Source organism: Nematostella vectensis, chromosome 10 (genome assembly GCF_932526225.1).
Source record: "Nematostella vectensis chromosome 10, jaNemVect1.1, whole genome shotgun sequence".
Lineage (NCBI taxonomy): Eukaryota > Metazoa > Cnidaria > Anthozoa > Actiniaria > Edwardsiidae > Nematostella > Nematostella vectensis.
The window spans coordinates 1,342,764-1,360,345 of NC_064043.1; the positions used below are offsets into that span (position 1 = coordinate 1,342,764).

The 17,582-nt window shown below is 34.9% G+C and overlaps 1 protein-coding gene across 1 annotated transcript; it reads right to left on the bottom strand.

Moving 5' to 3' along the window:
• Positions 1-476: 476 nt before the first annotated feature.
• On the bottom strand, positions 477-17,097 carry LOC5512142 (protein SGT1 homolog). Its single transcript, XM_032381591.2, has 11 exons — positions 17,039-17,097; positions 16,893-16,941; positions 15,189-15,279; positions 14,813-14,882; positions 4,800-4,870; positions 4,371-4,427; positions 4,158-4,195; positions 3,703-3,767; positions 2,686-2,782; positions 1,601-1,708; positions 477-1,163 (listed from the first exon to the last, which is right to left on the bottom strand). The coding sequence occupies exons 1-11, from the start codon at positions 17,059-17,061 to the stop codon at positions 768-770; spliced, it is 1,065 nt and encodes a 354-aa protein (XP_032237482.1). The 5' UTR covers positions 17,062-17,097; the 3' UTR covers positions 477-767.
• Between the last annotated feature and the right edge of the window lie 485 nt (positions 17,098-17,582).

Here is a 17,582-nt window from a genome sequence, read left to right on the forward strand (position 1 = left end):
TGCTCGAACTATTCAACACTACGATTGTTTTTTTTTTTTTGCCAGAACACGCGCATGCGCATACGTTATTCAGCACTGGCCCACTCTCCTACTTCGCATTCCATAACAGTAACCATGGTAACCGTTTCCGCTTGCCCTGGACAGCGCTAACAGTAATATCTTATAGAACCATCAACCAACATCGCGTTTGAGGTCGTCGTTGTGCTGATGCCAGCATAAGTTGTTTGCTTGAATCATCCTTAAAAATACAGCTTTAGCATATTGAGTGCCCGAAAGGTTGGTTCTCAGTTGGACGTAAGCACAAGCGCAACGCGCGCACGTAATTTTCCGATTCTTACTAGAACTCAAGCGCAAGAGAACGCAACTGCTTGATTTTTTTGCGCTTGACCGATTCTCATTTATGTTGCGCCTCCGCTTGCGTCCTAGTGAGATGAATGGTGAGGTCAATTAACTCATTGCGAGTTATAGTCGGATAGTTTCAAACGTTAAACGTTTTAATGCAAATGTTATTTCTTTTTCCTATAAGCCACAATATAAGCGATACTAATATTCAACATCCTCTATGTTGATTTTATGGAATAAAAATGTCTTGACAAAGCTATCACGGGAAAATACAAAGAATGGATCTGATTTTGGCAATCTGTTTTCCTTCTAGCAACAGCGACGGAAAACATGAATCAATGTTTAAATCATTGATACTACAGTTTTCTTTGCCCACAAGCAAGACCTCGCACCATTGCATTTCACAGTAAATCCGTGCTGATCCGTTAGTGTTCCCATTCCTTCCATTCCATTCCGTCCGGTGGCTTGACCTCAACCTTTTCCTTCCCTACCTCGGCCCAGTTCGTGCTTAACACAGTTCCCCCGGACTCGATAAATGACTTATTCATGGCCTGTTTAACTTCGTCACTACCCTCCCCGTAAATCTTCTGAAAGAGCTGATTAAGAGCCGCCTCGCCTTCTTGCTTCTCGGCTTCGTCTTCTTTGGCTACTTCCGCTGCTAGCTTGTCCCAGTCCTTCACGACATGCCTAGACGAGGGGTACTGGTGCGGGTCAGCGGTTGCGTTCTGTTGGGGGAATTTGACAGCTGGTTTTGTCACATTATGGTCAGTCTCCAGCGACGACCAGCGAATTGCTTCCAGTTTCTTAATCTTCAGCTCAATCTGTGGTGAAAATAAAACCATCCAATATTTTAAATAAACGATGAAGACGAAAACTGATGTTGTTGCTTTTTGTTGTAACAGATGTAGCAATGTTGTAGCAGTAGTAGTAGTTGTAGTTGCTAAATAATTATAGCAGTAGTTGTTGCTCTGTGTTTTTTTTTCGCTGTTGATGGTTTTATTGTCGTTGTATGATGTTGTTACTGCTGTATTGTTGTTTTTGTTGTCGAATCTCAAGGGGAAAGAGGTGTATTGTTGAGGAAGTTGAGGATCAACATGCCAAGGATCAAACACTCAATACAACACTGCTCGTGATTTGTTGTCTTGGTTACAGTTGGCAAAGCGTTATATGTTCCATACATATACAATATATATTTTTAAAATATCTAGACAAGAAAGCTATCAAATGGCACATCTATATTAGCGTTGTCCCCGCTCACCTTGGTGGACAGAATCTTGGTCTTGCACTGACTAGGTGAGACTGGGTGGGCGAGGTCCAACTCCAGACTGTAGTCATTGCCACTAGGAAGCCTGACTGTCACGCTTAACTATATTTCGAACAAAACCATCATTACCTCCTGTCTTACTAGAACTAGAGCTATAAGTACCAGCATCAAGAAATACAACGACAATGCCAAAACACCAACATCATAGTAAGATACTGTAAATACACAAAAACAACAAAACACAAAAACCACGAAAGAAACAGAAACAATTTTCTAATAAATAAATGGGGCAGGACAGTTAATCCACTTCTTCCTCGGGAGCGTGAGGCCGGCAGTTATTTTTATTTACCTTTTTTTTCTTCAAATCTCAAAATTAGGATCTTGGAGAAAAATTATCCCTTCAATCAGAGGCACTACTGTAAGGGTTTCCTGGGCACAACTTTTTATGTATGGCATGTCTATCAAACAATTTAAAAATGTATGGCATGTCTATCAAACAATTTAAAAATGTATGGCATGTCTATCAAACAATTTAAAAATGTATGGCATGTCTATCAAACAATTTAAAAATGTATGGCATGTCTATCAAACAATTTAAAAATGTATGGCATGTCTATCAAACAATTTAAAAATGTATGGCATATCTATCAAACAATTTAAAAATGTATGGCATGTCTATCAAACAATTTAAAAATCACAAGAGGTTTTACAAAGACTGAAAAAAAAAATAATAAGATTTTGCGAAACCATTTTTTATGATGACTGCTATTGCTAAACAAATATTTAGATATTGGGTTAATTCAAAAGTGATGTTGCATAAATTACACATTTCCATTAAAGGAAGCCAGTCAGCCACTACTTTGTCGTCCAGCTCAAAATACAACAAGTCTATTATAATTGTCTGATACTTAAATAGCAAATTTTAATGGATAATCCTGGCTTTTTAAGTATCAGACAATAATAACAAATTTTATTATTTATAATAGATTTGTCGTATAAAATATTAATTGGTCATATCAGTTATTGGCTTGTTTAGAATGCAAACATATGTAGTTATATAAACTTGTTGTGTTACTCACATGTTGATCCCCATACTCTATGTAAACATCTTCCTGTTTACTATTCTTGATCATCACAGACACCACAACATGCGTCTCGGTCTGGTACCAGTCATACCTGCAAGGTAACACATATTGTAACACATCAAGATACAAAACACTACACATTGTAACACATCTTAGGTAACACAATACACATTGTAACAAATCAAGGGGTAACACTTCAAAATACAAAACACTACACATTGTAGCGCATCCACAAGGTAATACACAACAATTGTCACACATCACCATAATCTGTAAGGTTACACACTACACATTACAACACATCACCATATCTGTTAGGTAACGCAATTCACGTGATTGTAATGTCACCATTCACGTATCTAGGAGGTAATGTAGTACACTACATATTGTAACATTCAGTGTATCTGTAACACAGAACCTCAACACACATATCTGTGAGGTAACACATCACCATATCTTTAAGGTAACACATGACACTTTACAACACATCACCATACAGGTATCTGTAAGTTATTGTAGTATGGTACACTACATATTATAACACCTCAACATACCGTGTATCTGTAACACATAAACGCTACACACATATCTGTTAGGTAACATGCTACACATCGTAACACATGACCAAAATGTATCTGTAACACATAAACTCTAAACACAAATCTGTTAGGTAACATGCTACACATCGTAACACATGGCCATATGTATCTGTAACACATAAACTCTAAATACAAATCTGTTAGGTAACATGCTACACATCGTAACACATGGCCATATGTATCTGTAACACATAAACTCTAAACACAAATCTGTTAGGTAACATGCTACACATCGTAACACATGGCCATATGTATCTGTAACACAAACTCTAAACACAAATCTGTTAGGTAACATGCTACACATCGTAACATATCACCATATCTGTAACACATAAACTCTATACACTTTCTCTAAGGTAACTTGCTACACATTGTAACACATGTTTATAAACACGGGCTGAACATTGCTTACTTTGCCTTTGCTGGTGCTGGCATGGGGATCTGTACAGGAACATGAGGCTTGCTTTCATTTTCATCCTAAAACAATAGAACATGGTTTGGTAAGAACCACACTTAATGATATGGCTGCGATAGTATGCCTGCTGTGATTGGCTACTGCCTTGGGTTATTCATTCAGGATCTCAGTCTGATATTCCTCAGTACAGTCCTTGTCTAGTTAATAATGCTTTAATACAGTAAGAGACTTAATAGGGCTTTAAATTGTGCAGGTATAATTCCTAGCCCTGCTTTAGGTTTAGCAAAATAACAACCAAAGGGACAGCAGTTTGGCTTAGACCTAGTTGAGACACAGTCCTTTTAATGTACCCTTCCAAATGCAAATTCATGCAAATAGACCAATTTGAATGTTCTATGTTATTTGCATTTGGAACAAATCATAAAAAGAACAGCGTTTGTCCTTGGACTTACTCTTATAGATGGGGTTGGTTGGGCTTCTGAAGAAACATCTGAAACAAAGCATACAGCAATTAAAAGAAATGTCTGAAACAAAACATAGAGTCATTAAAAAAAGAAAGAAATATCTAAGCAATTGCTAAAAGATTTGTTTTAAAGAAACCTGACATAATATATCTCAGCATAATTTGTCTAACATAATAATTCACAAATGCCTGTGTACCGTACCAGCAGGTAACTTTGACTTGCATTTTTCCAACCAGCTCTTCAAATCTTTGTTGTCATCTGTAGAGAAAATCTAGTTAAAAATGCTCTGTCCACTAGTGACACATAAAAAGATGATAAAAACACTTCTGAATACGAAGGTCAGCTCAGATGCTATAAGTAAGGATCCCACCTGGGCAAAGGCTGCTAAATACATATAATAATAATATAAAAATATTCTAGAGGTACTGAGATTTTGATACTGGGGAGGAAGAGTTGATACCAGGGGGGGGGGGGGGGGTGATACTTGAGGGAGAGGGTTAATACTTGAGGGAGAGGGTTAATACTTGAGGGGGTAATGTCTAGGGTACTGATATTCTATACAGTAAGAGGCTTCTGAATGTGTGAATAAGGTATCTTTTTGAACAACTTCAACTTGGCTTTAATACTTACTCTCACACTCCAAGCCTTTCTCTAATGACTCTTTGGCAGCTTTGAAGTCTTGTGCATGAAAATAAGCAATTCTGAAAAAAAAAATCATTTGAATTGCTTCAAATACTTAGGTATATTGTATATAGCACTGGAATTTAACACATGCCTAACCTGTCCTTTCACAAAAATGACCTAAGAGATATATACATTAAGCCATGTTAAATTTACATACATCTGCAGCTATATACCTACTACTTATTAACCTCGCTTGCTAGGTCCGTACTGAGAAATCACGGCTGCAGGCCGAGGTCTGTGCATCAGCAGCTATATACATGTATATAAGCCATGATGAATTTACATGCATCAGCAGCAATATACATGTATATAAGCCATGTTGAATTTACATGCATCAGCAGCTATATACATGTATATAAAGCCATGTTGAATTTACATGCATCAGCAGCAATATACATGTATATAAGCCATGTTGAATTTACATGCATCAGCAGCTATATACATGTATATAAGCCATGTTGAATTTACATGCATCAGCAGCTATATACATTAATATAAGCCATGTTGAATTTACATGCATCAGCAGCTATATACATGTATATAAGCCATGTTGAATTTACATGCATCAGCAGCAATATACATGTATATAAGCCATGTTGAATTTACATGCATCAGCAGCTTTATACATGTATATAAGCCATGATGAATTTACATGCATCAGCAGCTATATACATGTATATAAGCCATGTTGAATTTACATGCATCAGCAGCAATATACATGTATATAAGCCATGTTGAATTTACATGCATCAGCAGCTATATACATGTATATAAGCCATGTTAAATTTACATGCATCAGCAGCAATATACATGTATATAAGCCATGTTGAATTTACATGCATCAGCAGCAATATACATGTATATAAGCCATGTTAAATTTACATGCATCAGCAGCTATATACATGTATATAAGCCATGTTGAATTTACATGCATCAGCAGCTATATACATTAATATAAGCCATGTTGAATTTACATGCATCAGCAGCTATATACATGTATATAAGCCATGTTGAATTTACATGCATCAGCAGCAATATACATGTATATAAGCCATGTTGAATTTACATGCATCAGCAGCAATATAATGTATATAAGCCATGTTTAATTTACATGCATCAGCAGCTATATACCTGTATATAAGCCATGATGAATTTACATGCATCAGCAGCAATATACATGTATATAAGCCATGATGAATTTACATGCATCAGCAGCTATATACATTAATATGAGCCATGTTGAATTTACATGCATCAGCAGCAATATACATTAATATAAGCCATGTTGAATTTACATGCATCAGCAGCTATATACATGTATATAAGCCATGATGAATTTACATGCATCAGCAGCAATATACATGTATATAAGCCATGTTGAATTTACATGCATCAGCAGCTATATACATGTATATAAAGCCATGTTGAATTTACATGCATCAGCAGCAATATACATGTATATAAGCCATGTTGAATTTACATGCATCAGCAGCTATATACATGTATATAAGCCATGTTGAATTTACATGCATCAGCAGCTATATACATTAATATAAGCCATGTTGAATTTACATGCATCAGCAGCTATATACATGTATATAAGCCATGTTGAATTTACATGCATCAGCAGCAATATACATGTATATAAGCCATGTTGAATTTACATGCATCAGCAGCAATATAATGTATATAAGCCATGTTTAATTTACATGCATCAGCAGCTATATACCTGTATATAAGCCATGATGAATTTACATGCATCAGCAGCAATATACATGTATATAAGCCATGATGAATTTACATGCATCAGCAGCTATATACATTAATATGAGCCATGTTGAATTTACATGCATCAGCAGCAATATACATTAATATAAGCCATGTTGAATTTACATGCATCAGCAGCTATATACATGTATATAAGCCATGATGAATTTACATGCATCAGCAGCAATATACATGTATATAAGCCATGTTGAATTTACATGCATCAGCAGCTATATACATGTATATAAAGCCATGTTGAATTTACATGCATCAGCAGCAATATACATGTATATAAGCCATGTTGAATTTACATGCATCAGCAGCTATATACATGTATATAAGCCATGTTGAATTTACATGCATCAGCAGCTATATACATGTATATAAGCCATGTTGAATTTACATGCATCAGCAGCTATATACCTGTATATAAGCCATGTTGAATTTACATGCATCAGCAGCTATATACATGTATATAAGCCACGATGAATTTACATGCATCAGCAGCAATATACATGTATATAAGCCATGATGAATTTACATGCATCAGCAGCTATATACATGTATATAAGCCATGTTGAATTTACATGCATCAGCAGCTATATACCTGTATATAAGCCATGTTGAATTTACATGCATCAGCAGCTATATACATGTATATAAGCCACGATGAATTTACATGCATCAGCAGCAATATACATGTATATAAGCCATGTTGAATTTACATGCATCAGCAGCAATATACATGTATATAAGCCATGTTGAGTTTACATGCATCAGCAGCTATATACATGTATATAAGCCATGTTAAATTTACATGCATCAGCAGCAATATACATGTATATAAGCCATGTTGAATTTACATGCATCAGCAGCAATATACATGTATATAAGCCATGTTAAATTTACATGCATCAGCAGCTATATACATGTATATAAGCCATGTTGAATTTACATGCATCAGCAGCTATATACATTAATATAAGCCATGTTGAATTTACATGCATCAGCAGCTATATACATGTATATAAGCCATGTTGAATTTACATGCATCAGCAGCAATATACATGTATATAAGCCATGTTGAATTTACATGCATCAGCAGCAATATAATGTATATAAGCCATGTTTAATTTACATGCATCAGCAGCTATATACCTGTATATAAGCCATGATGAATTTACATGCATCAGCAGCAATATACATGTATATAAGCCATGATGAATTTACATGCATCAGCAGCTATATACATTAATATGAGCCATGTTGAATTTACATGCATCAGCAGCAATATACATTAATATAAGCCATGTTGAATTTACATGCATCAGCAGCTATATACATGTATATAAGCCATGATGAATTTACATGCATCAGCAGCAATATACATGTATATAAGCCATGTTGAATTTACATGCATCAGCAGCTATATACATGTATATAAAGCCATGTTGAATTTACATGCATCAGCAGCAATATACATGTATATAAGCCATGTTGAATTTACATGCATCAGCAGCTATATACATGTATATAAGCCATGTTGAATTTACATGCATCAGCAGCTATATACATTAATATAAGCCATGTTGAATTTACATGCATCAGCAGCTATATACATGTATATAAGCCATGTTGAATTTACATGCATCAGCAGCAATATACATGTATATAAGCCATGTTGAATTTACATGCATCAGCAGCAATATAATGTATATAAGCCATGTTTAATTTACATGCATCAGCAGCTATATACCTGTATATAAGCCATGATGAATTTACATGCATCAGCAGCAATATACATGTATATAAGCCATGATGAATTTACATGCATCAGCAGCTATATACATTAATATGAGCCATGTTGAATTTACATGCATCAGCAGCAATATACATTAATATAAGCCATGTTGAATTTACATGCATCAGCAGCTATATACATGTATATAAGCCATGATGAATTTACATGCATCAGCAGCAATATACATGTATATAAGCCATGTTGAATTTACATGCATCAGCAGCTATATACATGTATATAAAGCTATGTTGAATTTACATGCATCAGCAGCAATATACATGTATATAAGCCATGTTGAATTTACATGCATCAGCAGCTATATACATGTATATAAGCCATGTTGAATTTACATGCATCAGCAGCTATATACATGTATATAAGCCATGTTGAATTTACATGCATCAGCAGCAATATACATGTATATAAGCCATGTTGAATTTACATGCATCAGCAGCTTTATACATGTATATAAGCCATGTTGAATTTACATGCATCAGCAGCAATATACATGTATATAAGCCATGATGAATTTACATGCATCAGCAGCTATATACATGTATATAAGCCATGTTGAATTTACATGCATCAGCAGCTATATACATGTATATAAGCCATGTTGAATTTACATGCATCAGCAGCTATATACATGTATATAAGCCATGTTGAATTTACATGCATCAGCAGCTATATACATGTATATAAGCCATGTTGAATTTACATGCATCAGCAGCAATATACATGTATATAAGCCATGTTGAATTTACATGCATCAGCAGCTTTATACATGTATATAAGCCATGATGAATTTACATGCATCAGCAGCTATATACATGTATATAAGCCATGTTGAATTTACATGCATCAGCAGCAATATACATGTATATAAGCCATGTTGAATTTACATGCATCAGCAGCTATATACATGTATATAAGCCATGTTAAATTTACATGCATCAGCAGCAATATACATGTATATAAGCCATGTTGAATTTACATGCATCAGCAGCAATATACATGTATATAAGCCATGTTAAATTTACATGCATCAGCAGCTATATACATGTATATAAGCCATGTTGAATTTACATGCATCAGCAGCTATATACATTAATATAAGCCATGTTGAATTTACATGCATCAGCAGCTATATACATGTATATAAGCCATGTTGAATTTACATGCATCAGCAGCAATATACATGTATATAAGCCATGTTGAATTTACATGCATCAGCAGCAATATAATGTATATAAGCCATGTTTAATTTACATGCATCAGCAGCTATATACCTGTATATAAGCCATGATGAATTTACATGCATCAGCAGCAATATACATGTATATAAGCCATGATGAATTTACATGCATCAGCAGCTATATACATTAATATGAGCCATGTTGAATTTACATGCATCAGCAGCAATATACATTAATATAAGCCATGTTGAATTTACATGCATCAGCAGCTATATACATGTATATAAGCCATGATGAATTTACATGCATCAGCAGCAATATACATGTATATAAGCCATGTTGAATTTACATGCATCAGCAGCTATATACATGTATATAAAGCCATGTTGAATTTACATGCATCAGCAGCAATATACATGTATATAAGCCATGTTGAATTTACATGCATCAGCAGCTATATACATGTATATAAGCCATGTTGAATTTACATGCATCAGCAGCTATATACATTAATATAAGCCATGTTGAATTTACATGCATCAGCAGCTATATACATGTATATAAGCCATGTTGAATTTACATGCATCAGCAGCAATATACATGTATATAAGCCATGTTGAATTTACATGCATCAGCAGCAATATAATGTATATAAGCCATGTTTAATTTACATGCATCAGCAGCTATATACATTAATATGAGCCATGTTGAATTTACATGCATCAGCAGCAATATACATTAATATAAGCCATGTTGAATTTACATGCATCAGCAGCTATATACATGTATATAAGCCATGATGAATTTACATGCATCAGCAGCAATATACATGTATATAAGCCATGTTGAATTTACATGCATCAGCAGCTATATACATGTATATAAAGCCATGTTGAATTTACATGCATCAGCAGCAATATACATGTATATAAGCCATGTTGAATTTACATGCATCAGCAGCTATATACATTAATATAAGCCATGTTGAATTTACATGCATCAGCAGCTATATACATGTATATAAGACATGTTGAATTTACATGCATCAGCAGCTATATACCTGTATATAAGCCATGTTGAATTTACATGCATCAGCAGCTATATACATGTATATAAGCCACGATGAATTTACATGCATCAGCAGCAATATACATGTATATAAGCCATGATGAATTTACATGCATCAGCAGCTATATACATGTATATAAGCCATGTTGAATTTACATGCATCAGCAGCTATATACCTGTATATAAGCCATGTTGAATTTACATGCATCAGCAGCTATATACATGTATATAAGCCACGATGAATTTACATGCATCAGCAGCAATATACATGTATATAAGCCATGATGAATTTACATGCATCAGCAGCAATATACATGTATATAAGCCATGTTGAATTTACATGCATCAGCAGCTATATACATTAATATAAGCCATGTTGAATTTACATGCATCAGCAGCTATATACATGTATATAAGCCATGTTGAATTTACATGCATCAGCAGCTATATACCTGTATATAAGCCATGTTGAATTGACATGCATCAGCAGCTATATACATGTATATAAGCCACGATGAATTTACATGCATCAGCAGCAATATACATGTATATAAGCCATGATGAATTTACATGCATCAGCAGCTATATACATGTATATAAGCCATGATGAATTTACATGCATCAGCAGCTATATACATGTATATAAGCCATGTTGAATTTACATGCATCAGCAGCTATATACATGTATATAAGCCACGATGAATTTACATGCATCAGCAGCAATATCCATGTATATAAGCCATGATGAATTTACATGCATCAGCAGCTATATACATGTATATAAGCCATGATGAATTTACATGCATCAGCAGCTATATACATGTATATAAGCCATGATGAATTTACATGCATCAGCAGCTATATACATGTATATAAGCCATGATGAATTTACATGCATCAGCAGCTATATACATGTATATAAGCCATGTTAAAGTTACATGCATCAGCAGCTATATACATGTATATAAGCCATGTTGAATTTACATGCATCAGCAGCTATATACCTGTATATAAGCCATGTTGAATTGACATGCATCAGCAGCTATATACATGTATATAAGCCACGATGAATTTACATGCATCAGCAGCAATATACATGTATATAAGCCATGATGAATTTACATGCATCAGCAGCTATATACATGTATATAAGCCATGATGAATTTACATGCATCAGCAGCTATATACATGTATATAAGCCATGTTGAATTTACATGCATCAGCAGCTATATACATGTATATAAGCCACGATGAATTTACATGCATCAGCAGCAATATCCATGTATATAAGCCATGATGAATTTACATGCATCAGCAGCTATATACATGTATATAAGCCATGTTGAATTTACATGCATCAGCAGCTATATACCTGTATATAAGCCATGTTGAATTTACATGCATCAGCAGCTATATACATGTATATAAGCCACGATGAATTTACATGCATCAGCAGCAATATACATGTATATAAGCCATGATGAATTTACATGCATCAGCAGCAATATACATGTATATAAGCCATGTTGAATTTACATGCATCAGCAGCTATATACATTAATATAAGCCATGTTGAATTTACATGCATCAGCAGCTATATACATGTATATAAGCCATGTTGAATTTACATGCATCAGCAGCTATATACCTGTATATAAGCCATGTTGAATTGACATGCATCAGCAGCTATATACATGTATATAAGCCACGATGAATTTACATGCATCAGCAGCAATATACATGTATATAAGCCATGATGAATTTACATGCATCAGCAGCTATATACATGTATATAAGCCATGATGAATTTACATGCATCAGCAGCTATATACATGTATATAAGCCATGTTGAATTTACATGCATCAGCAGCTATATACATGTATATAAGCCACGATGAATTTACATGCATCAGCAGCAATATCCATGTATATAAGCCATGATGAATTTACATGCATCAGCAGCTATATACATGTATATAAGCCATGATGAATTTACATGCATCAGCAGCTATATACATGTATATAAGCCATGATGAATTTACATGCATCAGCAGCTATATACATGTATATAAGCCATGATGAATTTACATGCATCAGCAGCTATATACATGTATATAAGCCATGTTAAAGTTACATGCATCAGCAGCTATATGCATTAGTTTAAGCCATGCTGAAATTACATGCATCTGCAAATTATACATTTGTTTAAGCCACGTTGAATTCACATGCCTCCGTGTGCTAGGATCTTGAGGGCACAAGCCACTGTGTCTAATTTTAAGCTAAAAGAATTAGCCACACTGATGGGGAATTAGCCACAACCGAGAAGCTATAGTGAACAATTTAACCAAATAATACCTTATTGGTCTCTTTAATTTTGCGACATTTAAGTCCCTTGAAATTCTATTCCTACGAACTTTAATATGACAAAATTCAATACCCTTTCTGTCTTGTTGCCCATGTTTTTTCTTCAGGGTTTGTACAATTTTCCACAAATCAAATTCAAAGACTTTTAAGGACATCTTCAAGGAATCTTTGTAGATATTCAAGGATTAGTATAAAGAGTAAATTCAAAGAGACCATAAAGGGCCAACGTTTTTTAATTTTCAATTTTACTTGGTCTATTTCCAAAATGGAAATAGAAGACAATTGGACTCTTTAAAACATACAGTATGCAAGCATCATGACTCACTAGTGAGCAACTGTTATTCAAACAGTGATTTCAAGCAAACGTTCACCGACAGATTTCAAACATTTTTTGAGATTCTAAAACTTCTCTTCCTCTTCTCTGAAAGCCCTCAGCTTCACAGTGCATTTGACTTAGTGAGGAGCCTAATTGTGCCCTTTCTACCGTTTCTTCTTGGCCTCTTCGCTTTTGGGTTCCAACAATCTTCTCCTTGACCCTTCTCTAGTCTTCGTGATATTGAGCAGAGCCTTACTTCTACATCTAGTTTAGCAAGCCTATCTACAGCTGTCATGATTGTAAATACCTTTTAAAGCTTCTAAGCTTCTTTATTCAGGTTTTCAACCATCAACTGGCAATTAACAGAGAAGCTTTTTCGCGTCTTGCCTGACAGCATGTCAACAGCATCTTAAAAAGCTTCCAGAGTTTTCAAAAAACACTTCTTCCAGGCTAGGTGCTTTAAGAAGAACGCATCCAGCCCAAAGCTTGTAAGGAGAGGCGAATGGTCAATCCAAGAAATAGTTCCAAGACGGTGAGAAGGCCATTTTGAATATCAGAAAAACTAGATCTTGCTTTTCTAAAGATCAGAAAAGAAGTTGAAACTCTTAAATCCAAGAATTCAATATATATTGGGACCTTTCGCCACCCCCCCCCCCAAAAGTTAAAATCCATGAAGATCGTCTTATGAGCCTGCTCAGCTTTCTCCACAAACCAGCACCAGGAGTCTCTTATCTTTACATGCTTGTAGCAAGAGCTTGAACTTGGCGAAGAACACTTCCTTTCACTGTACAATCCACACAGGATCTAGGCAAATTCTGTCTGGCCATGGGTTATACATACTTTATCTTGTACATCCTCTGTGCTTCTGTCATCTCTTTTTGCTCTCAGCAGAACTTGGCATCAAGGACAAAAGGCCAAAAACCTGTTCAGGCTAGCCATGTTTTACCGCTTTAAAAACAGGTAACCTAAACTACAGAACTGTGGCCAAAATGATATGTAGCAAGTGCTAGCAAACCATATATTTGACAGTAATTTGCAATGAATTTACATTCAAATAAGCTTTGTTTTGTTTCTTCAATAAAATATTTTTCAAGGACTTGCAAGGACTGTCGATAAAAATTCAAGCACTTTCCAGACCTTGAATTTCAACTTTTAAAATCCAAGCACTTTCAAGGATTTGTTCAAATCCTGTTTCCTAAATGACGACCAAGACAAAGATGATTAAAAACTTGATTTTTTACTTTTGTCTCACAGCAAATTAAAAATGCGAAATATGCCAATCCTTTTTTGGCAAAATTAAGTGCCCGTGAAATATAGTAACAATATGGTAACCAATAGTAACTGGAGATTGTCCAGAGTATATGAGTATATGGAACATTCACCACCGTGGCAAACATAGTTAGCAATAGTCCCTTAAGTATTTTGAAACTCTTTTGGGAAAGCTTACCCTTTTCTTAAATGAGCTTTGTAGTTTTTAGGGTCTAAATCCACAGCAACAGATGCATCAGTACAGGCATCTGTGATAAACAAATCATGTTTTCACCATATGAATTTAGACTATTCATACTGATACTTCATAACTAAGCAGAAAATCAGAGGATAAATTAGCAAGAAATATAAATTTTGATTTTGAGACTACAGTATGAAGACAGGATAGGAAGGCAGATCAATAATAAACAAATCAACTTCTTAATTTGATATCAAACATGAAGAGGAAATACTTCACATCATATTTCGAACTTTGATATTTTTTATATACCACTAATCCCATATGAAGGATATAAACACCCATTGCATATACTTGGAATATGCCATTGACCTACCCTTGTAGTTAGCAAGCTTTATTTGTGCAGCTGCTCTTTTGATGTAGTACTCAGGGTTGAATGCATTTTGTTCAATAGCAGCAGAGTATTTCTAGGAAACGAGCCATCACACTTTATTCTAAACACTGTTGTAGGCTCTATGTTACAGCAAGGTACTTTTACCTATTATTGGCCACCTAAAAATAATGTCAAATATTTCATAAACTACAAAGAACAAGTTGAAAATGACATATCGATACGAGAAGACAATGTCCGTTTAACATGTTTTCCATTGTTTATTCTTATGTGCTGTAAAATAGCACACCAAAAATTGTCTTTGAGTTGAAAACATTATGACGAAAAAAGACATGAAAATCTCCAACATTTACCAATCGCAATGAAAATAGCTGAGCAAATCTGCCATTCTGTTTTTGATGCCTCAGGACGCTTTCTGGCCTTTGATTCTAACTCGGTTTCATGTGATCTTTCATTGTTTGGGCATCTGTCGCATGTCCTAATAACGGCCACTAGAACGATTCAAAACAAATTTTAGTGATTGGAGCTATTGCAAGTTTTGCCTTGCAGTGTGACACGCAGGCGTAATGCATTTTTCGATCGCTTAGTACGGAGCCAGATGGAGCTTTAATTGAATTTAATAGAACTTTTGCAAAGTACACTTATAAGGGATTATTGTCTGTGGTTTTTCGGCTAAAATGAAGCATGTTTTCTGTGCTGTTTACCTAAAAAAAGCAAGTGGCCGATAATAGGACAGCTGTGGCCGATAATAAGAAAGTGTGGTTGATAATAAGAAAGTGTGGTTGATAATAAGAAAGTGTGGTTGATAATAAGAAAGTGTGGTTGATAATAAGAAAGTGTGGTTGATAATAAGAAAGTGTGGTTGATAATAAGAAAGTGTTGCCGATAATAAGAAAGTGTGGTTGATAATAAGAAAGTGTGGTTGATAATAAGAAAGTGTGGTTGATAATAAGAAAGTGTGGTTGATAATAAGAAAGTGTGGTTGATAATAAGAAAGTGTGGTTGATAATAAGAAAGTGTGGTTGATAATAAGAAAGTGTGGCCGATAATAAGAAAGTGTGGTTGATAATAAGAAAGTGTGGCCGATAATAAGAAAGTGTGGTTGATAATAAGAAAGTGTGGTTGATAATAGAGCAATGAAGCACTCTTCACTAAAATACATTTTTCTTAATTGTAGACATCAAGGTAATTTAATCTAGTCTGATTTTTTACAACAAACAGTCAAACATTCGTTGTTTTGAATATTGAAAGCTGAATGTTTTATGTTTGCAAGATATTTTAACGTAAACCCAAAGTGGCCAATAATAGGTAAAAGTACTTTGACTATTATCAACAAATAATTTGTACTTACAAGCAAACATCATTGTTACCATTCACAGTTCCACAGTGTACAATCATATCATCAAGTCTCATAATCATCATTATCCCTATTTCACCTACCATCCCCACAAAATCATAATGATGACGACAACACCATAATCAGTCAACATTTTTACACTTCCCAACACTGACAGTTCCAAAACAAGGAGAGAATTAAGATAAAAGAACAAAAATAATGTCATTGTGGCTAGGGAAACCCATCTATCTAGAATATACTGACAAATAGAAGAGTTTTCCGTTGATGGTTCAGAGTTGGTGTTGTTGTGTGTACAATAATGTCCGATTCATCAATTCAGTCTATCACATTACCTGAATCGCAAGCTCGTAGTTTTCATCTACAAACGCATCATTTCCCTCGCTGGTACAAAAGGCAACACAAATACAAACAGTTCTTCACATTAGCATGACGTTTGTCGTGGAAACTGAACAAATAATAAATAAATCTGTGTTTTTACCTGAACAAATCGGGAGCCGACATGGCGACCGTGGGAGATGCTTTAGTAACCTGGCTATGAACAGGAAACCCAAATTATAAAAATTAGATAAACACAGGGAGACCAGATTAAAAAGCAAGGTAGGCTCGGATTCAATAGACGCAAGAAAACATTTACCATCTCTTGATAGACGTTGTTTTATTTTGGGCAACTGGAACAACTAAAGAGAGTATCTTTTTCACTGAAGTACAACAAGGTCGATTTACACACGTCGATGTGTCGAGGCCAGTCAAGGGCGCCACCGGCAGGAACAGTGTTTTTAGGCTAAATATAATTCTAATAATAAACAACAAAATTCTCTCTAATTTGGCTAAAACGTGCCTTGTTTGCGACGCGCTCTCCGAATTTGATTAGAAAACCCGGTTCAAGTTGTACATCAAGGGTGTTTTGGAAAATTAAAGGAAATTCATGGTTAATTAACAAAATTTAGCCTAAAAAACACTGTTCCTACCGCCCTTGGCCAATGCGGTACTCATCAATTTTGGACTCGTTTGCTGGTTTGTAT

Bases quoted from the DNA above. Each gene is read 5' to 3' on its own strand.
- LOC5512142 (XM_032381591.2), bottom strand. From the start codon at position 17,061: ATGTCGGCTCCCGATTTGTTCAG. The intron at 16,942-17,038 runs GTAAAAACACAG...CTTTTGTACCAG, and splicing joins TCGGCTCCCGATTTGTTCAG to CGAGGGAAATGATGCGTTTG. The intron at 1,164-1,600 runs GTGAGCGGGGAC...TTTTCACCACAG, and splicing joins CCAAGATTCTGTCCACCAAG to ATTGAGCTGAAGATTAAGAA.